This window comes from Balaenoptera physalus, assembly GCF_965194825.1.
Source record: "Balaenoptera physalus genome assembly, chromosome: 3".
Taxonomy (NCBI): Eukaryota; Metazoa; Chordata; class Mammalia; order Artiodactyla; family Balaenopteridae; genus Balaenoptera; species Balaenoptera physalus.
Window position 1 is genome coordinate 168,761,298 of NC_138890.1, and position 25,211 is coordinate 168,786,508.

Genomic DNA, 25,211 nt, shown 5'->3' on the forward strand with positions numbered 1-25,211 from the left:
AGAAATTCCCTTTCCAGAATCAACATGCTGTGTGGTTTGGGTTATTTTCTGCAGCGTCCCGGCCCTGAGTCTGGTTCTCAACAACTCTCAGCAACGGTGACCCACATTCTTTAATAAACAAACGCCTTTTCTTCCTCAGTCAGCCGGAAGTAGCTTCTCTGCTGGAAACTGAGAACCTGAGTGATGCAATAGAGGTAATCTTGAAGGCCAAGAATTTTGAAAATGGGCAATTACAAACCCAGTTAGTACCACGGTTACAAAGGAAGTGCAGTTCTGAAGGGACAAGCACAGTTTCATGTTTGTCCCCAAAATGTCCGAGTACAATTGCAGAAGAGGAAAGCTGTGCACAGGGCACTTGGCAATGCTGGCGTAAGGACCACCTCTGGAGATGAACATCCCAGGACGAAGTTCACTTACCCTTTACAAGGCGCTCTCACTACCAGCCTCACCTTGTTACACTGATACCCTCTCCGCAAGAAGCCCCTGGTTTCCTTTACATTCCCAGGCCAAGTGCAAGGTTACCTCATAAACATGTCCACTTTTATACATCAACTGTCACTAGTGTCTCTTCCACTCATGAGTTCAGCAGCATCTCCCGGATCCCGGGAGCACAGGGTTGGGTGCAGTGCTGTGGGGAAGGGGATGTGCAGCTGGCTTTCTGGTGCAGCTTCGTGTTCAAAGACTTCGTGCAGTTTCAGAGCTAGTTCTACCCCACACTGAGTCCTGCACTAGTGTGTAAACTGCACTTGGAACAGACAGCAGACCTGACTCCCTACTAGGTCTATTCCTTTCGCTCTCACCTTTGTGCTCTGTCCCCGGTTCTTAGTCATGCTGACTCTGCACCTTTTGTAAAAGAATGTTGCCTATAGCCTGAAATATACAGGATAGCTCATTCTGGAGGCCCTGACCTTTAAAGGTGTAACACTTTTCCATTCACATAGAGATAAAAAGTTGCAAAACAGAAAACAACAACTGTCCTGTTGGAGGTTTATAGGAACATTGTGACCAGACCTGCTCAGACAGCTGCAAGAACAAAGGATTCTGGCAGGAAGAAGTTTCCAACAACCAGCCACACTCCCTCCCCTTTTAGTATAAACGAAGCCTGAATTCTAACTTGCAGAAGATGGTCCTTTGGGACACTAGTCAACCTCCACCATCTTCTTGGTTTGTTGGTTTTCTGAATAAAGTCACTGTTCCTCGCCCTAACACCTCACCTCTGGGTTGACCGGCCTGTCATGCAGAGAGCGGTATGAGCTTGGACTCAGCAACACACTGTCGCAAACACACAAAGAGAATGTCACCCACCTTCAGCCCTTTCCTTGCCCCTCTTAGCAGTAAAGCACGACCTCCGATCAACTACATGCTTCTGCCGTCAATCTCAGGAGCGAGGTCAAGTGCAGCCCCCAGCACCACTGCCTGGGAGGGAAGGGAAGCTGGGTCTTACCTGCCTGTGCAGCCGTGATTAGGGCCGTGTTGCCCTCGCTGTCCTGCCAGTTGACGTCAACGTGGGGGCAGTCTGCTAAGACCACCACAGTATCCACAAAGCCGTGGTAGCAGGCGACAATGAGGCCGGTCTAGAAATGAAGAGGGAAGCAGGTCAGAGGGAAAGAGCAAGCATCGCCACCCAACACCAGCGTGCATCCCCTGCCCCGCTGGGCAGGACGGGCAGGAGAGAGGTGAGGACCCGGTCCCGGTTCTCAGCACCAGGTCAGAGCAGCTGGCCACGGTCCATTCGCAGGTGTGTGCCGAGCGCTGAGGAGAGTGAGGTGCTGTGCTTGGCAGCTTCGGGGACAAAGACCCCGCCCTCGGGGTGTTCGCATTCCATTCTAACGGGAGGAAGAGGCATCAACTACAGACCTAAGATGTAAATGTGTGATAAAGCAGACTGGGTCAGGGCAGTTGTGAGCCCCCGGGGCCACATGGCTCGGTCTGGAACAGGTGCCGGGGCGGGGTCACTGAGATGGGGCGCTGGGCACAGACCGAGGAGGTGGGGGAAGACGCCAAGGGGACCTGGAGGGGGAGGGGCAGGCAGAAGGCCACGCCTGGCTGCCCAGGGACCAGCCTGGAGGCTGGTGACCACAGGTGGCCTCAGTGGCCAGGGCAGGACTGGAGTTTGCTCTGAGCGAGATGGGGAACATTTGGGGCAGTCCGCTGTCAATAATCTGCATCAATTCTGGCTGCTGTGTGGAAAACAGACCAAGAGTGGAAGCAGGGAGACCGGGTGGGGCTGTGGTGACCCTCTTTCCTGGCACACAGCACCTAAAACCCGCAGAGTTCGGTTTTTTGCATGCTAACGGTATGACTCTTGGTGAGGGCGGGTGCTAGGTGGTTTCAGGATGGGGGCTGGTCTCTAGGAGAGCTTATTAGAAGGTTCGATCTTTAAGCTCCACGGCCCCTCCCACGCCTACTCTTACCTCGGGGGTGGGGAGGAGAGGTTGGAAAACTGAGTCCAAGGACTAATGGCCAATGACTTAATAGCTGAGCAAATCATGCCTATTTAATGAAACCCCCGTAACATCCTAAACAACGGGGTTCAGAGAGCTGCTGGGTTGGAGAACACACGGAGGTGCCGGGAGAGGGCGTGGAAGCCCCGCACCCCTCCCCCATGCCTGGTCCCATGCTTCTCTTCCATCTGGCTGTTTCTGAGTTACAGCCTTTATAATAAAGCAGCGGCAGGATGTAAAGCACTTTCCCAAGTTCTGTGAGTCGTTCTAGCAAATTACTGAACCCGAGGAGGGGCTGCAGGAAACCCCAAATTTATAGCCGGTCAGGCAGAAGGTGGCCCGTGGGTCCTGCGACTGGCATCTGAGCTGGGGGCAGTCTTGGGGGACTGAGCCCTTAACCCATGGGGTCCTTGCTGACTCTAGATAGTGTGAGAATTGAATTGAATTGTTAGACACCCCGCTGGTGTAGGAGAATTGGAGAACTGGTGTGGAAAAACGACATGGATTTGGTGTCAGAGAAAACCCAAACGCCTGACATCAGGAAAAAAAAAACACCACAGGGTGTTTTTTTCTGCAGATGCTGGACAGGTGATGACAGTGGTCACCATGCACCAGGAAGCAGGACAAGAACCCTGCTGGCACCCTGACCACAGATTTCTAGCGTCCAGAACTGTGAGAAATAAATTTCTGTTGTTAAGCTACCCATTTTATGGTATTTTGTTATAGCATCCCAAGCTGATTAAGTCACCTTGTAACAAGGGATTCAGTGAGATACTAAAATTCAACACAGAGTACGAATTCAAGATCCAGAGTTAATGATCAAGTGACTCTGAGCCCTGCCAGCTGCACCCACCAGCGCTCGGGGACGCAAACCTTAAGTTTAGGGCAATCCCACAGTGGCCCAGCTCTATTTTTACCAGATTTTTAATAAGAATGTAATTGTTCATGGAATGAGGAGAGGGCATGGGCAACCCCTCACGCTTATCTCAATAAGGCTCCTAGTTGCCCTCGCAATATATTAAATGTCAAATATTAGAATTTTTAAGGTTTTAGAGAATACCATTCATTTTTTAACACTGACATGCATACTGCAGCAAAGTGAACTGTATAATTCTGTGACTATAGTAAAGGCTATCTAATACCTTCCTGCTTGTGCATTCTTTGAAATAGGTCATTCTATCTAGAGAATGAAATGTTTCACAATAATTTAATTTTAAGGAGAAACAAGCATGGAGTCAGCCCAGGCAGGCTCTACTTCTAAGCTTTCAGTGTCTCTGATAACCAGAGGTCACTGCCACCAACACCTGCATCCTCCCAGCTAACTTGTCAGCTCACTGCTGCATAAATGGTCCAGAAAACTTGGGATTCCCCACATCGTAAATGCTGCAATCTCACTTTGAGTTTCTTTGGATGACAGTATTTCTCAAATATTCTACAATCATCTCCTGACTTATAAATGAGGCATGCTGTACAAAATATAGCCACTTCCTTTTTATATAATTCCACAAGGAGCTCATATTTACTACAGAAAAAAAATCCAGAAACATAGATTAGAAAAAAAATTTTCAGTCCAGACACACAATCTCACACACACAAACACACACACACATACGCACACACACTCTCACACTTTAAAAAAAAATTTTAAACCAAAACACAGGATTATTTCCTATATGTTTGTCAGGAATATACAGCAACATCTACCAATAAAAGTAATTCTGTGTCAACATTTCCAGCGGCAGTTGGGTATCATACATATTGCAGAATCTTAGTTATTTAATGGATCCCTACTCTTGGACTCTGAGATTTTTTTCCTGTTTTTCTCTATTATGAGTCAAACCCGCAATGAAAATTCCTAGAGCTGAGGCTGTGTGCATATCATTTCTTACTCTCTCAGAGGACATTCTTAGAAGCTATATTTCTGGATTAAAGGCAAGAGTTATTTTGAAAGTTTTTTAACACATATTTCAAACCCGCCCTTCAGAAACATCTCAAAGGACATCTACTTTCACCAATCCTGCCACCCAACCATTAATTATGGATTCCAGGGAATTCCCTGGCGGTCCAGTGGTTAGGACTCTGCACTTTGACTGCTGAGGGCCCAGGTTCAATGCCTGGTCAGGGAACTAAGATCCTGCAAGCCACGTGGTGTGGCAAAAAAAAAAAAAAAGGATTCCGGGTTAAAAGGAAGACTTCCCTTTGGCAGGTAATAAATAAAGGGATGCTCTCCAGGGCTCCTGAAGTTCCTGGTTCTTTTGGAATCAGCCTCACCTCCACCTCTTCCTACCCCAATCAAAAGGGGGTCTGTTCTAGAACCACAGCCCCTTCCAGCCCCTAAGGTAAGCCTTCCCTAAATGTGAGTAAGCCCCTTCTGATGGTGGCCTTGGAAATCTTGGCATAACCTTAGGTCAGAAATGAAGATTATCAGGAAAAAAAAAAAGATAATGCAATTTAAGGGCTCAGGATAAAATGGTATTGAACACAGAAGCAGTAGCTCTAGTCTCCACAGAGACTTCCATTACTACTAAAAATCATTATCCTTATCACCTATTTTCTGGGAATCTGTTCCAAACGGCTGACATTTCCATTTTTAAAACTAGTGTTTAGCTATAACTTAAACTCTGTTTTGGCTGGGTCATCTTGGTGCCCCCAACAAGAAGCTGGGAGGGGAGCTACAATCTTTAGCAACCCCTGACCATGGCCTCCCAAGACCATTCAACAAAGGACTTGTCACAAAGGAAAGTACTGTCCACCCGCTGAATCATCAGAAGCCCACTGGCACGTGGTTCCCTGAAGCCACAGACAGCTTTATTTTTTAAATTACAAACAAAGCATTCATGAGAATAAAATATTATTATTAAGGGGAAAAAAAGTAAGCTACCTACAAGTGGAAGCCCCCATTTAGAGGTCAGCTCGAAACTCTAGGCCCTCGAAATACAACCCTAATTTTCAAAGCCTACATACAGTGGAAAAGTCAGAGCAATGATAACAAAATAAAGTTGAGATGTTTCTGCTTAAAAATTGTAAGCATTTGTACATGAAAAACCAAAGATAAACAAGCCAAAACCCCATTCCTTGTAGGAAGAAAGGATGATGTAACACTAGGATTCTAGCAACATCATTTATTACATTAACAGATTAAAGGGGAGGGAGAAGAAAAAGGATCATCCTCTAAGTGTGTTAAACCTCTCACTACACACACACACACACACACACACACACGCACACGCTAGAAAATGCACAGAAAACATCTGGAAGGATTGCACCAAAATACTGAATTAGCATCCTCTGTAGAAGAAAGGGGAATAGAGAGGTCTGTTAGTTTTATGTGTACCCAGATATTTGGTCAAACGTTACTCTAGGTGTTTCTATGACAGTATTTTTTGGATGATATTAACATTTAAATCCGTAGGTGCTGACGAAAGCAGATTACCCTCCATGACGTGAGTGGGCCTCATCCACTTAGTTGAAGGCCTGAACTGAAAAAGAATGACCCCCCCTCCACAAGCAGGAAGGAATTCTCCTGGCAGACTGCCTTTGGACTCAATCTACACCTCTCCCCTGGGTCTCCAGCTGGCCACCCTGCCGATTTTGGACTCGCCCAAGCTTCCACAATTGTGTGAACCAATTCCTTAAAATAAATGTCTCTATCCCCGCCATATACAGAGATACAGATATAAATGGGCAGCTATGGATAAATCTCACTAACTATATAGCTGTATCTCTCTAAAAATCAATATATGTGTATATATATATATATATATATATATATATATATATATATATATAAAACCATGTATCTCTCTATATATCTATAGATACACACACACCACACACACACTCTCTACTGGTTCTAGCTCTCTGGAGACCCCTGATTAATACAGGGTAGTTGGGGAAGGAACACTTCAGAGAACTAATTTCACTTTTCACTCCATTTCGGTACCATTAGAATTCTTTAAAACAAAGCCATATTCGTGAGGAACTTACACGATTTTACTTCACAATGAAAAACAAGAAAGCAAACACGGTGTTTAACAACAGTCTCATGAGGAAATACAGTTTTATAACAACAACTGTGAACAACTAAAAAAAAAGAACCATCTGTGAAGAGGGGAGGGGGGCAGTGGGCAAAAGAAACAGGATGTGACAAACAAGGGGGAGACTGAGGCACCAAGATGCATGTACAAACCCCACAGCCATATGGCACAATAATAGAGTAATTCCCCTGATCAAACAGAAGAAACAGGACATTGCCCATTTCCTACTGTAAGGAAAAACTCCACCATTCATTGTATAACTTTTAGGTTCAGAACCGAGAGTAAACTCAGCTACGTGAAAACTGATTTCTATGCCTTTCTCCATAATAATACCACTAACGGGGGCAGGGAGAAGTTTATGTGACTTTATGAAAGAACTTGAGAATTCTGGTCTTCTTAAGCTACACTGTGTTTCTAAAAGGTGACCATGCATCACCGCTATTGTGGGCATAATTTGTTGGGTAAAATGTGTTAGCCATTGTTTCAATAATCTCATTTATGATTAACCACCATGACAAGAAAGTAAATTCCAGGATGAAAATTTGATCTATGTTGGTTACTGCCAGGTCCCCAGCTCTGAGAACATAGCTGAGCTGATATATACTTGTTGAATAAATGAACAAGGACTAGGGCTTCGGTAAAGTTTCTTCCTAGATGGTAAGCGGATCTGAACTTTGCACCATCGCATTCAATGGCGAGAGCATGGCCGGGACCGTCTGGGCAGCAGGCACTGCCCAACCCCAGCCTGGCACGTACACTTACGGGCATCAGTCCTGCACATTTGGTGGAAGGCAAAAGAGTCCAGCAACTATCACAGTAACAATGCCGGAACTTGCAGACTTTAAATAATCCTCATCGAAACTATCACTCTGTAAATGTGGCTTTGTGTTATGTATCTCATAAAACATTTGCAGGGAGTTCCCTGGTGGTCCAGTGGTTAGGACTCCACGCTTCCACTGCAGGGGGCCCGGGTTCCATCCCTGGTCAGGGAACTAAGATCCCACAGTGCCGCACGGTGAGGCCAAAAAAACCCAAAAATACAAAACAAACAAACAAACAAAAACACTTTTGCAAATGTGTGTGACAGGACGTTTTACTCTGAGGATTGTTTCCGGGTTCTTTGAGACATGTTTACAATTGGGATAGCTGATGAGGTCAAGGGGCTGCTGGGAGGTAGTCAGCAAAGCCCATAATCTCAGGAGGACTGTTGGTGAGCCTGAAAATCTGTCAGACAGACGTAATAAAACAGCTACTAGGCCGGCCTTCTAGCACTAAGACTGCAGCAAAGTTTCCCTCTGTTAACTTGAAAGACGATGCAAATTAATACCGGGACTTAAGAAAAGGATATTCCACTGGGGGATGAAGATGGGAATCCAGCATGAAAATAAATTATACCATTTGATCACAGCAAATACAATGGTACAATTATACCATTTGGTCACAGTAAGAGGGATGAGGTCCCCATGAGGGACTGGATTCCCGGTTCAGCCTTGCTCAGTGATGCAGACACACAGACCAGCGCAAGACTGACTTGGATTTTCCATTCTGACAGTCTTTTGAAAACATCTTCCGACCGTCTAATTAAGCTATTCTCCCACCGAGATTCTAAAGGGAAGGGGTATCTTATAAAAGCCTTAATAATTCTATTTTCCCATGACATCAGTTCATTATTTCAACGTATTACAGAAAAAATGGTGGGTAATGAGGCTGCAAGCCCAGCTCCACAGGTGGAAATCCTTTCCATGGGCCTAACCTGGAATGATCATGAGAGAGGGCGCCCCCTGTAAGGTGGAGAATCCTAAAACATGCCGCTTGTGAGGAAGCCCACCATTGCTGGTCTTCAACACTTCACTGAACTATGACATGGTGTTGTGAAACCCTTCCCAGCTGAGTCAGGGTTGTCGAATGAACCCAACAGCAAAGCCCAAACAGCAGACTTCCCCTCTGTAGTGTCTCCCCAGGCATTCAGATTTGCATGCAATTTACATGCTATGACATCTATTTCCCTTTGAACACACACAAGACACTGGAGGTGTGATTTTTAGTATGTTCATCTGGATTACTCTCTGCAATATGCCATTAGAAGTTCAGAGGGTGAAGGGCATGTCCAGGTCTGCTGCGGAGGGGTTGGGCCTGGGGGTGACCACTTGGCCAGCAGGCAGGTCCCGAGGGGTCATCGCACTGCAGGGTGTGGCCGACCACCTCTCAGCAGCCAGCACATGGTACGGAACCCCACGGAGCATCCCATGTACACCTTGTGCAGCAAACACTTACATGGGCTGAGCTGTGCCAGGGCCCATGTCGACACTGGGGAACCAAACAGAACGAGGCACAGCGCCCAATCACCGGCTTGCATCTGGTACTACCGACCCCGCGGCGCATTTCAGCAAGTATGCAGGCGTGTTTATCGTGGAAAAAAAAAAATCCAATATTGAGAAAACTAAAACAGAAAGTAATATAACACACACCCACGTCTCATCGACTACAATAACAAAAGCTAATATTTTGTCATAATTTCTTCAAACTTCTGTCCGAAGTCAACATTCCAGAAGTAATTCCCTCGTGTACCTTTCTCCCCAGAAGCAACCACTATTTGGTGCTGATGGGTTAACCTTCCTGATTTTGCTTTTGAATTTTTACTCTGCATGCATGCATCTATACACAATACATAAAACATAAAGTACTATTTTGTATTTTAAGTATTTATGGAAAATAGTATTTCCACGTACATGTGAGCCTGCAACTTGATTTATTCAGTGCTGGATGGGAGATCTTTCCACATCGTGACTAGTAAAGTACCTCTGCAGGGGGGTCCCTCACTAGTCATTTATCCCTTAAACTTACGGACATTTAAGTTGTTTCCAAATTCCCCCAATTGTAAATATGGAGCCCTGGAATGAAAACTTTGATCTGTATCTCCTGATGCACCTAGGCTAGGGCAACCTTGGAATCCGCGCCTAGGTCAGGGTTTCTGGACCACAGAACTATTTTCCTTTGGGGGCCCTTTGATAGCTCTTGAGCTTGAGTGGCAGTCCCCTGTATTGTGAGATGTTTAGCTGCATCCCTGGCCTCTACTCACTAAAGGCCAGTAGTATCCCTCCCTCTCATTCATGACAACCAAAAATGTCTCCAGACATTGCCAAATGTCCCCTGGGGAGCAAAATCACCTCTCTGGTGAGAACCCCCGTGATTAAGTGGACGAGCTGTGGGTAAAACATGTACCAAAATGCTCTCCGAAGTGACTGCAACTACTTAAACGCCCCCTTCAGTGTGTGAAAGTTGCAATTCTCTTCATTCTCATCAATACCCAATACTGTGAGTAAACACCGACTTTCAACCTTCACCAACTGCATGCGTGTACATTGCTATTGTGTTTTTAACTTGCATTCTCCTGACTGGCAGTCAGATTGCAGATCTAATCAATATGTGTACTGGCCATCCTCACTTCCTCTTCAGTGAATAATTTATGTCCTCTGCCCATTTCCTATTGGCTTCTTTTCCTTATTGATCAGCCTGAGTTCTTTATATATTTGCAGTCAGCACTATCCAACAGAAATATAACGGGAGCCATAAATGTAAGCCACATATTTAAAATTTTCTGGTGGCCATGTTAAGAAAAGCAAAAAGAAATGGGTGAAATTTATTTTAATAATGTAATATTTTATTTAACCCAACATGGCCAAAATATTATGATTTTAACATGTAATCGACATTAAAATTTTTCATGAGACATTAATGAGACAATAGGTCCTAAGAAGATGCCCTAAGACGTGCTTAGATTGCCAGGAATAGGCTTTTGTCGCCTAGAACGGGGCAAAGGGAACTGCTGTGGAGAGTTGTTGCCTCAATAATGTCAAGCTATAAATAATAAATGAACTCAGAGTCTAGCAGAAAAATAAATAGTTGGAAGCTCACCACCTAGTGTGTTTTGCTGTCCTGAGTAAGCCTTAGGATTCTTCCAAAACGTCCTTATGGACATTCTCCATTCTCTTTCACTTATGCTATCGTTGGCATGTAGAGGGTGCATACTCACCCAAGTATGTGATGGGCCAGGAAGGAGCTGGTGAAGGCACACAACAAAAACTAGATACACAACAAAAACACAAGGACAACTGGTTGTGGTCATCGCTAACAGTTCCCACATCATCTACTCCTCCCGCCACGTGGTAGAATTGCGTTTATCACTCCTTTTTGACCTCCGACTGGACTCTCTGATTGGCTGGTGAAATGCAAGCAAAATGGCATGTGTCAGTTCCGGGCAGAAGTTTTAAGGGACAGTGCAGGACCTGCCACATTCCCTTTTCTTTTTCTGCCTTGACTCTCCCTGAAGCTCAGAGCCGGAATGTCTCTCTCTGAGCCTGGGTGTGTGCAGGCACAGAGCCCAGAGCCCCACCATCACCTCCAGCCAACCTGCAAGAGCGTGAATGAACTAGAAGCAGGACTTGGTTATTTTAAACCCCAGAGATTTGGGGCTGTATGTTATCACAGTTAACATACCCTATCCAAACATAACTTATATAATATGCATAGTAGTGTATATTTATAAATGTGTCAATAGTTACTCTTTATTTTTTCCTTGGAAAGAACTGTCCTTTAAGATTATGTCTTTGCTACTTGATTGGGCATAAAACGTACTTTCTTTTATAAAAATGACAGGGATAGGAAGTTTAAGGTTATCTTTTAAATTTCTTTCTTAGCTTGAAAAATAAAAATTTGGTAACCATGTCATGCCACATATTCCAAAAACATTTTACACGAGGCCAGTCCACCAACCGGGGAACCACTGTTCCATGGGTACCATTTAGTGCCTGAGCGTGGTGCCACCCAGGGCTTGTGAACTAAGTCCCCATGGTTGGGTTCTCCCCAGAGCCATCCCTTGTCCCTACCCCTACCTCAGTTTCCTTGCCTCCAAGCCTCTGCAGGTCGTGCAGGCACCTCTGCCTGGGGTGCCCTTCCTCCCACCCTCCAGCCCCCAGCACCCAGCCTGCCTGCTGCACGTCCGATTCTCCTCCACATCTTGGTTCAGCCCTTTTCTACTCATCTTCTGATGCTCTCATTGGGCTGCCCTGCACACTCCACTCCTCACTGGGAGGTAAGCTCCAAGCGGAGGAAGACCACATCTTTTTAACTTTTCCCCAGTGCCCCATGTCTGCAAGACACTCAATAAGCATTTACTGAATGAATGAAATGTCCCTGAGATGTGTCAGAACCTCCCACCTCGAGCAAGTACTCAACTTACTCTGAACCAAGATGCTGACACACGATGACATGAGCTCTGGGCTTTTTATCTTACTTCCACCTTCAAGTAAGGAAATGACCTGGGGTCCCAAGAAAACCTCAAAGAAGACAGTTGCCTTTAGTGTGGTAAGTATCGCTCTAATCTGGTGCTTTTGATTCGGGACTGAATAATATAGGCATGAAAACAACAGCCACATTCAAAGAAAACGAAAGCGGTCGGAAGGATTCATCTTAGGGACATCAAAAGTACGTCAAGGGATCTGTACCTGCAAAAGCCTGAAAACAACCCAAATAAATTATACATGGAGATGATGGGCTAATGAAACACACACTCTATGTGGCACTATGTCACCCCCAATAGGAATGAGGCTAAAATGCATGAGCTGATGTGGAAAGATCTTCACAGGGTAGCATTAAGTAAAAATAATAATAACCACAGGTCAGAACAGTGTACATTCAGCCCTTCGTATCCATGGGTTCCACATCCTTGGATTCAACCAACTGCGGATGGAAAATATTTGGGAAAAAAATTCCAGAAGTTTCCAAAAGCAAAACTTGAATTGCTGTGTTCTGGCAACTATTTACATAGCATTTACGTTGAATTAGATATTATACATAGTCTAGAGATGATTTAAAGTATATAGGAGGGGGACTTCCCTGGTGGGGCAGTGGTTAAGAATCCACCTGCCAATGAAGGGGACACGGGTTCGAGCCCTGGTCCGGGAAGATCCCACATGCCGCGGAGCAACTAAGCCCGTGCGCCACAATTACTGAGCCTGCGCTCTAGAGCCCGCGAGCCACAACTACTGAGCCCGTGTGCCACAACTACTGAAGCCCGCACGCCTAGAGCCCGTGCTCCACAACAAGAGAAGCCACTGCAATGAGAAGCCCGCGCGCCGCAATGAAGAGTAGCCCCCGCTCGCTGCAACTAGAGAAAGCCCACGCTCAGCAACGATGACCCGACGCAGCCATAAGTAAATTAATTAATTAATTTTAAAAAATAATAAAGTATATAGGAGGATTGTGTAGGTTCTGTGCAAATACTACATGATTTCATATAAGGGACTTGAGCATCCGTGGATTTTGGTATGGGGGGGGCGGTCCTGGAACCAATACCCCTCAGATACCAAGGGATAACGGTGTATGATATGACCTCTTTTTGTGTGAACTTCTAAAATGTGTGCATGGCTCCTGCAATGGCACTGTTCATAAAAGATCTTTTATTTTTCTGAAAGAGGATATAAGAAATTTAACTGGCCACCTTCAATCCACAAACTGTGAGAGAGGAGCCTTCAAAGTTGTATTATGTATTTGGGATCTGTTTCAATGTCCTTTCGAGGCACTCACTTTTTTTCATTATACAAATAAAGTAATATTGGCAGTGAGGTTACAGGGGATATTTAATTTTTATTCATGTTTTCCTGCTTTAAATAAAGAGATGCCTAATAAGCTGTTTTAAATAAAGAAATAACAAACATTACTAAAGATAAAACATATAAAATTATATCAGCAGAATTCTTTCAGCAGCAGGGCTTATCTTTACATTAGAAGTGGATAAATTCAAGGTTGTCATAATTCAAAATAATTTCCCTATGGATTAAATTTTGCATACAATGTGAATTTTACTATCACTGGATTTATAATCTTAGATTGTTAGTGATTTTAGGAAACTACTTTGTTCAACTATAGTCTCTTTTCAAATCCAGTTTTTTATACACACACACACACACACACACACACACACATCTCCAAATACTTCTAATTCTAATTCATTTATATACTCCTAATGCAAAGGGTATATATCTCAGAAGATTGTCTCATTTTCCCAATAATGACTGTGAGTTTCAGAGAGTCCTCTTACAAGTATTCAGTGTTGGAAAACCACACCTGTTAACTAACAGCTGACCTGAAGGCAGGTCAATTGTCATCAATAATAACATGTTCCTCTCACCATTTATTTACTTAATCTTTCTGAAGTTAGCCTTGGAAGTTTTAGAATGGATACACAAAGCTCAGCAGACACCTTTCAAGAGAGAGAACAGTTGGAAGAGCAAAATACAGAAAACCAATTGGAGCAGAAGCCACCCTCCCCAATGAGAACGAGCTCCCACGGGGCGCGCTGCCCTAGCACCTATCCGCACACCAGGGGCCTGGTCTTCCAACCCCAGTCAAGCCTTCAGCTCATACAGCCCCAGCCAACCTCTGACAGCAACCTCACGTAGAGACCTTGGGTCAAAACTGCCCAGCCAAGCTGCCCCTGAATTCCTGAGCCTCGGGAACTGTGAGTGAAATAAATGCTAATTGTTCTTTTAAGCCACTATATTTGGGGGTGATGCCATGCCGCATTAGATAAGTAATACAAACACCAGCAAGTCCTAAGGATAGACTATCCAAAATCCAATCACAGTCTTCTGAAGCCCACAGGTACTGAGACAATTTATTTATTTATTTATTTATTAACATCTTTATTGCAGTATAATTGCTTTACAATGGTGTGTTAGTTTCTGCTTTATAACAAAGTGAATCAGCTATACATATACATATGTCCCCATATCTCTTCCCTCTTTCGTCTCCCTCCCACCCTCCCTATCCCACCCCTCCAGGTGGTCACAAAGCACCGAGGTGATCTCCCTGTGCTATGCGGCTGCTTCCCACTAGCTATCTATTTTACGTTTTGTAGTGTATGTATGTCCATGCCACTGTCTCACTTTGTCCCAGCTTACCCTTCCCCCTCCCCATATCCTCAAGTCCATTCTCTAGTAGGTCTGCAACAATTTATGTTAATAAATTCATCCTGAGAACTGGATCCTTGGATTCAGGTTGAATATATGCTTATATAAAGAAATACATAATTAAATAAAATGTACTAGTATTTCATTAATAATCAGCCATTGAAGAGCTACTACTAGATATCATGCTAGTTACAAGAGAGATATAATTAATGCTACAAACCAGCTAAGAAAATTTTCCTTTTGGGCTTAAATCAAGACTCATTACATTCTCAGAAAATATGAGAACAATGCTATTTTTTCCTTCTTTCAAAAATGTTCTCCTTTTGAAATTTAAAAAAGTTAAAGAACATGTTTTTATTATATAATCTTATATGTTATCAAACATTAGTAAAAATGAGGTATATAAAGAATTTCAGTCATGAGGAAAGGCTTAACTTAAAAATGAAAAATATATACACTTAAATAAACTAGCCTGCAAAATTCTGCATCAACAATGCATGAAAAAAAAAAAAACTAGTAAGAAATGCACCAAGATTTCAGTAGTGATTGATTCTGGCTGATGACATATAGGTGACATCTTTTTCTTTATACTTTTCTGTAGTAAAAAGTCCCATTTTTCCTATCATGAACTTACTTCTATTTAGTAATCAGAAAATTTTAAATTTTTAAGGAAGAAAAGTTCTGATAAAGCTTCCCGATCTCCTGCTTGCAGTAAATGGCAAGTTCGTAGGCTGGGAGCAAACAGTACAAACAAGAGAAAGCTGCTGCTTACCCTCTTCCGGAAAGAACTGGGGAGGGTTTAAATCAATTGACCGTCCAGCAAGCAATCAGTAAATGAAAAACAAACTGGACCTTTCAGGATCTGTAGATTATGAGCAGCTTTATGAATTTCTTACAAAAACCCTCCATAAAGTTTCAAGAAAGAAATCCAAGTTGTCTACTATGTTGGCCTCAAAGAATTGAAACCCTCGTTGACGTTTAACTTACTCCAAGTGCTTCTCGCTCCAAAGCTCCCATCCAGCTGCTCTGCTGTAGGCTCTCTGCTGTAGGTACGTTCTACTCATGATAATAAAACTCTACAACTGTTTTGCAAGGCCATTTCTTCCTCAAATATTAGGTCTGTAATGCACAGATACTGGGTTGGGTCACATAGAAGGTGGCATCACTTAGTACAATCCAATCCAATCGATGGAGGATAAACAACCTGGGTAATTATTCCCCCAAACAATCTATCTACTGTGTTCTGATTGGTTCAGGGTCGACCCTGGCCACTCAAAGTGGGGGTCTCTGGACCAGCAGTAACATCGCCTGGGAGCTTGTTAGGAATGCAGACCCTTGGGCCCCAGCCCAGACCTAGTGAATCAGAGCCTACATTTTCACAAGCCCACTGCTGGTCCATAGGACATAAAGTGTGAGGGCCCCCGGGGCACAGGCTGGGGCTCTCAGATGGGCAGTGATGGTTGCTATCGCTACACCTGGGAGCCTAGGGTACAGACTTCTCGGTCACATCTTCCGGGATCTCAGAAACAGAGCTCAGCTTGCTTTTCCTGTTAATTTTAATTTTGATTGGTTTTTCTTTTTGTGAGGAGGTGTGTCTACTTTCTTGTCATGCCCAGTCCCTGTCATACATGTATCAAATTCTCACCCGGTCCCAGCCCAGGTGCCAACAGTACCCTCTCAAATGCCCCCTGAGTGGTCTTATCTGCCACCTACTCCCTGATCCCTCACCCTGAGTCATCCCAGGTCTCACCAGGGTGAATCGCATCCTCTTGTCTGGGCTGGGATGGAGAAGTCACAGAGAGAATGTGATATAGCAAGATTTCGTGGTTTGTAATTTGCCTTATAGATTGACTCTTAGCCCTACAATGTATGTAATAGAACAAATGCAATGGAAAGCAGGTTCCCAGGGGACGGGGGTGGCACTGCTTCCAGAACTCCCTCTCCCCCAACCAGGAGCATTCGGTCCCCATCCAACAAGCTGGTGCGATGGTCCACAGGTACCTGGGCTGGGTGTTGAGAAGACAAAGATGAACTTTGGAATCAAGCAGTCCTACCCCTTAGGAAATTCAGCCTGAGGAAGGAGACAGGAAAGTCAACAGTGATGACAAGCTTTGCCCCAGGGGACAGAGGACAGAGGACTGGAAACAGGTCCAGGCTCGGGGAAGGCACCCACCCAGCTGGGCCTGGTTAGCCAAACAAAGGCAGGAATCCCAGGGTGCCAGGGAGGACGGGGATGGTGGTCCAAGTGTCAGACAAGCAAAGGCTGGGAGCTGACAGCTCGTGAGGAATGGGGGAAGTTACAAGTAGATTTACCTGGCTGCCCACACAGGAGGGGAAGATAGCTCATGAAGTCCTAAGGGTTGACATGGGCTAAGGAGTCTGAATTGCACCTGAAGCTAATGGAGAACCACTCAAGGTCTTAAGCAAGATGTGTCATGAGCAGATTTTCCTTCTAAAATCCTACTTCTCAGGTGAGAGGAGAGGTGGAAGGGGGGAGCCTCCCCATTTTCTTCTTTCTATTTCCAAAATAGTCATTAAATATGTGCCCTCCCCACTCGCCTTTTTAAACTGATTTGGCAACTCCTTTGTGATTTAAGATGTAATTGAAACTGACATCTATCTGTCTGACTCATGGCTGTCAGAGCGGACAGCTTCAACAGAACATTCTGTTCTGGGCTTAGGGATGTCTGTGCTCCAGGTGTTCCTTAATGTCTTGCAACTTGATTTTCTTTTTAATGTAAAAATTTAAATTATAACCTTTCCTAATGTGAAGGTTCTTGATATCATTAGTCATCAGGGAGATGCAAGTTAAACCCACACTGAGATACACCCACCAAAATGACTAAAATTAAAAAGACTGACAATACCCAATGCTGGTGATGGTTCGGGGCTCCCCGCAGGTGGGAGTGTAAAACGGAACAACCATATTGGAAAACTGGCAGTTTCTAATAAAACGTCCCACACGTCTACCTTACGATCCAGCAATTCCACTCACAGGTATATTCCCAAGACAGATAAAGTCTATATCCACATAAAGGTGTGTACAAGAATGTTTAGGGAAGCTTTAAATTGCAAACAACCCAAATATTCGTCATCAAGAGACCGGATAAGCAAACTCTGCTATATTCAAACTTAGAAATACCACTCAGCAACCAAAAAGAACAAAATCCTGATACAGGCAACAATACAAACAGATCTCAAACTCATTACATGGAACAAAATAAGCCAGACACAAAAAAGTACATGCTATTTGATTCCATTTAATGAAATCCAATGATGGACAAAATTGATCTATGGCGATAAAAAAAAAAAAAAACAGTGAAGGGGATTACTATAGGTGAGAAATTTCTAGGGTAATGGAAACATCATATATATTGATCTGGGTGATATTTATATGTTTATATTCACCTGTCAAAATTCATTGAGCCGTACCCTTAAGAGTTATGCATTTCTCCGTGTGTAAACTGTATCTCATAAAACACAACTTAGCCAAAGATATACAAATGGCCAAAACCACCATGAGATACCACTTTACATCCTAGAAGCCTACTAGGATGGCTACAATTAAAAATAAAACAACAACAAACAGAAAATAACAAGTGTTATTTCTCCACAGGGAAAGCCGTGGAGAAATTGGAACCCTTGGGCACTGCTGATAGGAATGTAAAATAGTGCAGCCACTGTGGAAAACAGTTTGGTCATTACTCAGAGAGCTAAACATAGAATTACCATATGATCCAGCAATTCCATTCCTAGGTGTACACCCAAAGGAATTTAAAGCAGGGGCTCAAACAGATATTTGTACACCTGTGTTCGTGGCAACATTATTCACAATAGCCAAAAGTCAGAAACAACCCAAGTGTCCACTAACAGATGAATGGATAAACAACATGTGGCACATCCATATAATGGACTATTATTCCTTTAAATTAAGTAATGAAATTCTGAAACATGCTACAACACAGATGAACCTTGAAGACATTATGCTAAGCCAAAGAAGCCAGACATGAAAGGACGAATATTGTATGAGTCCATTTGTGTGAAATATCTAGATTAGGCAAATTCATAAAGACAGAAAGTAGATTAGAGGCTACCAAAACTAGGGGGAGGAGGGCATGGGGAGTTCCTGCTTAATGGTTATAGAGTTTCTGCTTGGGGTGGTAACCAAGTTTTGGAAATAGATAGCAGTGACCATTGCACAAGATCATGAATGTAATTCATGCCACTGAATTGTAAGCGGGTTACAATGGTTAAAACAGGGATTTTACATTGTATATTTTACACATTAAATTAGTTCATGGTGATAGAAATCTGAAGGGCGGGGCCTGGGGAGAAAGGACTAAGGAAACTTAACCATGGTGATACAAATGCCTTTTATCTTGAGCTGGGGGATGATTGCACAAGTGCATGAATTTGTCAAAAATCATCCAGGTGTCCATTTAGAATCTATTATGTGCTTTACTGTATGCAAATTGTGCCTCAATAAACAGCTATGACCACAAAATATGGTTAAAAAGCAATAAGGCATTGATAGCGCTGGGAAGGGTGTGGTGAAGGAAAAGCAGGGCCAGAGGTGGGAAACCAATGACAAGCGTCCTCAGTCCCCCAGGGAGACATGACTCCACTGAGTAATGTGAGGGCCTCGGGAGGCTGAGAGGGAAGCCAACCCCGAACTCGTGAGGCAGGATAGACGCATGGATGTGGGAGGGGACGAAAGGCCAGGGGAATGGCTTCTGACTTGGGGCCCTAAGAAAATATCAGTCATCTGCCAAGAAAAGAAACACAGTAAGAAAATCCAGGACTCTTGGTAAACAAATGAAGGCCCAGAAATCTGCAGCCAACTAAAAGAAGCATCACAGAAGATACATTCAACTTGAATCAGAGGTTCATAGTAGAAAGTATAATTTCCAAGGGTACTGGGGCATACGAAGTCGTTTTGTTGGCGTGTTTCAATTTGTTTTTTTCTGCCCAGGAACAAATGGCCTGACTTATGCCAAAAACAATGTGTTCCCCCAGGTACGTGCGAAATAGGATCACCGCAAACTCTCCCATGAGTCAGTGAACACAGTTTCTTTTGTACCAAGGAACAGATCTCGGGACCCTCCTCCCCTGCCCTGGCATCCTCCACCGCCTCCGTCCTCGCTTCATACCTCATACCTGCCCGTCCAGTAAGAAGGGGAAAAAATGAACAATGGGCAGATTTCCAGCGTCATCATCATCTGGATGGTGGCAGCTAGAAAACACAGGACAAAATATCCACTAGGGGTACAGGGATCAGCCCGGAAAGGCGGCCTCGCAGGCAGTGACCCTCTGAGGATCCCTTTCACCTGTGGAGGGGCGGTCAGGACGCCCCCGCCCTAGGTGCGAGCTGCCTCCCAGAGGCCGCTTCTGAGACGCCTCCCTCCCCTCAGGCGTCTGCGCCATGACCTCTCTCCCTCACCTACTCACTAACCGCCTGCCGTGGGTTGAATTGCGTCCCCCCGAAAAGGTATACCCAAGTATACCCAAGATATACCAAGTATATCACAGGTCCCAAGTATATCCCCTGGGACCTGCGAATGGGACCTCATTTGGAAATAGAGTCTTTGCAGATGGAATTAGATTAAGAATCTTGAAATGAGATCATTCTGGAGATTTGAGACACAGAAGAGAGAGGCCATGTGAAGATGGCCAGAGATAGGAGTGATGCAGCTACAGGCCAAGAATGCCTGGGGCCATCAGAGGCTGGAAGAGGCGAGGAAGGACCCTCCCCTAGAGTCTTCGGAGGGAGCACGGACCTGCTGTCACCTTGATTCTGGATTTCTAGCCTTCGGATCTGGGAGAGGATGAATTTTTGTTGTTTAAAGCACCCAATTTGTGGTAAGTTGTTACGACAGCCCTAGGAAACTGATACATCGATGCTCCGGCACCACAATCACCCTGCATCCTCGGACCACCTCTTCCACCTGACCTTCCCCCTCCTCTCCCGCTCAGGATGACAGCCGTGGGTCCAGCCTCACCCACCTGCAATGGCAGCAAGAAGCCCCCATCAGATCACCTGCTTCACTCCCCTCCACCCTCTACACTCCTGTGTTCTCCCAGCTCAAAAAAGTCAATTCCTGCAAATCCCTGGTTACCCTCAGGAAGAAAAGCCCAGGTTGGCCCCTGCCCCCGTCCCCAGCCTGAAAGGGCACCATGAATGTCGGAGACACCTCTGTGGTAGAGGCAAGTGTTGTTTAGTGCATTTGCAAAAAATAAGATCCAACCATGCTGTGCAGTAAAATGCTCAAAATGCCTGGTAATTTGCTTAGTGTTTTTATTCCTCCAGCCACTGGTAACCTCAACTTTTAATAAACAGAAAAATACGGCTGATTAGGGAAATGAACAGAACGAATACTCTGTAAATAGAGCCCTGCGACATGAATGCTGTTCCTTCCAAGTGGCTGAATGCAAAGAAAACAAACCACCTGGGCCACTGGCACCATCAAAGCGCATCATCCCACATCGACAGCAGGGAGACCCCAGGCCTCGCCTGAGCTTACGGTTCTCTGGAACACGAGTTCCGAGCAGAGCCCGTCAGCTTTCAGCCCACGCACTACGCCAAGTTCCTAATTCCCAACTAAGGAGAATTTTACATTCACAAGATTTACCCACGGGAAGATGGTACCCTGGCACGGAACACACCTGTAAGTCACAGACGAATGAACAGCTAACACTGACGCTCTCCTGCCGCCTCTAATTCATTCTGCTTTCCGGTCTCTTACTTAGAGTGACATGTGCCTTGGGTCCTTCCAAAATCAGCATGTAAGTTGATCAAATGCTCCAAACACACACCCTCAACATTTTGTCGCTGTTGTTGCAGCAGACTTTATTTTTTAGAGCAGTTTTAGGGAATGCCCTGGTGGTCCAATGGTTAGGACTCCGTGCTCTCACTGCCAAGGGCCTGGGTTCCATCTCTGGTCAGGGAACTAAAATCCCACAGGCCATGCCACACGGCCAAAAAAATAAAAATAGAGCAGTTTTAGGTTCACAGCAAAACCGAATGGAAGGTGCAAAGATTTCCCTGTCTATAATGTTTGTTTTTTGTTTGTTTGGTTTTTTAAATAAATTTATTTGCTTTATTTATTCATTTTTAACTGCGCTGGGTCTTCGCTGCTGCACGCGGGCTACCTCCAGTTGCAGCGAGCAGGGGCTACTCTTCATTGTGGTGCACGGGCCTCTCATTGCATGCGGTAGGTTCTCCTGCTGCAGAGCACGGGCTCTAGGTGCGCGGGCTCAGTAGTTGTGGCTCGTGGGCCCAGCTGCTCCGAGGCATGTGGGATGCTCCCGGACCAGGGCTTGAACCCGTGTCCCCTGCACTGGCAGGCAGACTCTCCACCACTGCGCCACCAGGGAAGCCCTCCCTGGCTGTAAAGTTTTGATACCTGAAATGAGGTTCAGAGCAAAGGAAGTCCTATGCTACATTCAAATTTCAACAGTGCAGCTATAAAAGCTAAGACTGGCCTTTTATTTATTTTATTATTATTATTTTTAAGAGCGTAACAGGTTAACACTAAAGCTTTACAAAAAAGAAATGAAAAAGAAATATAAAGTAAATATATGCCGTAGTTTAAAATGGGTGATTGCATAGAAAAGGAAAGGTGGTCTGAGCACACTCAATTCTTCAATTAACAAGAGTTTCACTGTTATAATAGTAATATAAATGTTACTTGTTTCCAACTATTAGAATCAATCAACAGATAAAATCGAGGTGTACATAAGCTTAATTACAGATTAAAGGAAAAAACTGTTATTAATCTTGTCAGTAGAAAGATAAGGAGGACACAACAAGAGGTGATGGGGGCAGAGGAGGTAGGGAAAGGCCAGGAATGTCCTTCCCTGAAGGAGAAATCCAGAAATACCGACTAGAGGTGATGGGGGCAGAGGAGGTAGGGAAAGGCCAGGAATGTCCTTCCCTGAAGGAGAAATCCAGAAATACCGACTAGAGCTGATGGAAAGGGAATCAAGGCTGAAATAGAATACATGTGTAGGTGCCTGACGATTAGCTTTTGTGATTTGTAATGTAAGTGCCTGACATTAAGCTTTTGATTGCTGAGGCATCCACTTCAAAGACACCCATCTCGAATAAACACATCGCCAGCTATTCGACTACGAAAAAGCGGCAGGCAGCCCCACACATAATGTTCCTCTTTTTAGAAACCTCCAGGTGATCTAGATAGCTGTGGACGGACAGCTTCCCTTCCTGCACTTTAACTCCCACTCTTTTGTTTTAAATTCACCCATAAAGAGTGAACCCTAGGCCCTCACCCTGCCAATAAAGGCAGAACCCCAGGTGTTCGTTTTCTCTCTCTCTCTCTCTCTCTCTCTCTCTCTCTCTCTCTCCCCCCGCCGACGACCCTCACCCCCTCTGCTGTGTGGCCCCAAGCATGCCGTGTGCCCTACAGGTCCTGAAAGCAATAAAACTCGTTCTTTCAAAGTCTGCTGCTGATTGTGGCTGACGTGTGCCTTGCACTCCTATGAAGAACCACAAGGGCTGGTCCAGGCGTGACCCTGGCTCTGGTGGGGAAATGTCTGTGGAGGCTGCCACAGGTAGAGTGGGCCCAGGTGAGTGCCCCAGGCGGGCCTAGCCTACAGCATCACTGTCAATAGGCTGAGAACACACAAAACAACAAGGCATGAGAACCATAAACACGAAGAATTCTGGGTGGGCGTGTCTGATTAGGGAGCCGGGGAGAAAGGAGTGCAGTTCAGCAAAAACTCCATCCGTCACTGCAGGAAGTCAATGGTATTCTTCCAAATGGATAAATCAAGGTGCCCATTATGAGCAAGCTGTACATCAGCAGGGAGTGGCTGCCAGAAGAGATGGAAGTGGGGATGGTTATCAGTCCTGGGAAGCAGACAGGAGAGGGGACGGTCTGGGGTGAGTAGCTGCGGCTGCTCATAGGAGCCCATCTGTAAGAGCCTCTTTTCTACCATGTATGTGCGTGACTTTAACTGAAGAGGAGGAAGAGGGTCAAAAGGTACAAACGTCCGGTTATGAAATAAATGAGCTGTGAGGATGTAATGTACGGCACTGTGACTATAGTTAACAATACTGGATTTTATATTTGAAAGTTGCTAAGAGAGAAGATCTTAAACATTATCATCAGAAGGCAAAAAAAATGTGCTGATGTGTAGTGATGGACGTTAACTGGACTTGTGGTGGTCATTTCACAAGACAGTCGGCCCTTGGTATCCCCAGGGAATCGGTTCCAAGACACCCACGGATACTAAAATCAGCAGACTCTCAAGTCCCTTATATAAAATGGCATGGTATTTGCACATAACCCACACACGTTGTCCTATATACTTTAAATCATCTCTAGATTCCTTATAATACCTAACACAATGTAAATGCTATGTTAATAGCTATAAATACAATGTAAATGCTATGTAAATAGCTATAAATACAATGTAAATGCTATGTAAATAGTTGCCAGCTGGTTCAAGTTCAAGTTTTGCTTTTGGGAACTTTCCGGAGTTTTTTTTTCCAAATATATTTGATCTATGGATGCAGATCTGCAGGTGCTGAACCCGTGGATACAGAAGGGCGACTGTATATACAAATATTTAATCATTATCTTGTACACCTGAAACTAATATAATGTTATATGTCAATTATACCTCAGTTTTTTAAAAATGGGAAGAGGAGAGCAAAATACTAAGAAGGATAAAAAAGTATATTAAATGGGAAAAAATTAAGCAAATGGCCCAAAATAAGACCCTTGTCATTAAAGGTCAAGGTGTGTTTAAGGAAGAATCTGGGAAACGGATGGGTTATTTAACCAACATTGTTGAAAAGTTGACAATTATGCAGGAAAAATACACACACACACACACACACACACACACACATTCCATACATATATCAAAATACAGATCAAAGAAAATTAAGAGCAAAAATAAATATATACATACATATTTACATCCTAAAATAGTTAACTGATCATGAGACAAGGAAGGGTTTCAATAGCATTATAACCATGAATAAAATAACAAATAAAAATTTTACTGTACATGAAAACATAATTTACATTTATATAAAAAATCATAAGCAAAATTAAAAGGAAATTTAAAAGCAGCAACCAAAATTAATGACATATAGGATTATTTAAGTAATCACAGAAATATATTAAATATCAGCGTAAATATACTAAGAGTACAATATTTTAAATGGATAAATAACAGAAAAATAACTAGTAAGCAAATTAAAATAGTAATGAGACACCACATACTTAACAAAAAAGATTGTATTTCAGATATTCACAGAAGATGGATTACTCAATTAATGGTGTTGGACAAATGCCCTAGTCATTTGGGAAACAAGGTTGGATCTTTACCTCACGTCTTATGCCAGAATGAATCATTAAATAACATACAACCATAAAAATGCTGCAAGAAAATTTAGATAACTATTAAATTTGCTTTAGAAAAGCATTTCGAAGCATGACAGCAAAGCCAGAAACCATAAAGAAAAAGACAGATAAATCTGACTAAACAAAAATCTATTCCTTCTCAGCAAAATAGTATAAAGAAAGTAAAAACGCAAATGATAGAAACTTCCACGTTCAGCCATGAAAAACCAGCTTTGATCCACTCTCCCACTGAGAACAATGAGTAAGACTGAACAATCTGTTTTTAAATCTATTTGGAGGCGTCAGACTTCCCAGACAACCAGGCCTTGCAGGCCCAATGTCCAAGAAAGAAGGTGAACGCCCTGAGATAAGCTTCCACTCTCATCC

General features: G+C 44.0%; 1 protein-coding gene across 4 annotated transcripts in view; it reads right to left on the reverse strand.

Annotated features, from left to right (window-relative positions):
- ANKRD33B (ankyrin repeat domain 33B) overlaps positions 1–25,211 on the reverse strand; it is an 87,697-nt gene that overhangs the window by 38,452 nt on the left and 24,034 nt on the right. For 2 of the 4 annotated variants that reach the window (XM_082458361.1, XM_082458358.1), the window contains one exon: positions 1,445–1,574. The exons of the other annotated variants lie outside the window; for them this stretch is intronic. In XM_082458361.1, coding sequence (XP_082314487.1) covers positions 1,445–1,574 — 130 coding nt within the window. The remainder of the gene's footprint in view (positions 1–1,444; positions 1,575–25,211) is intronic. 4 annotated transcript variants of the gene reach the window in all.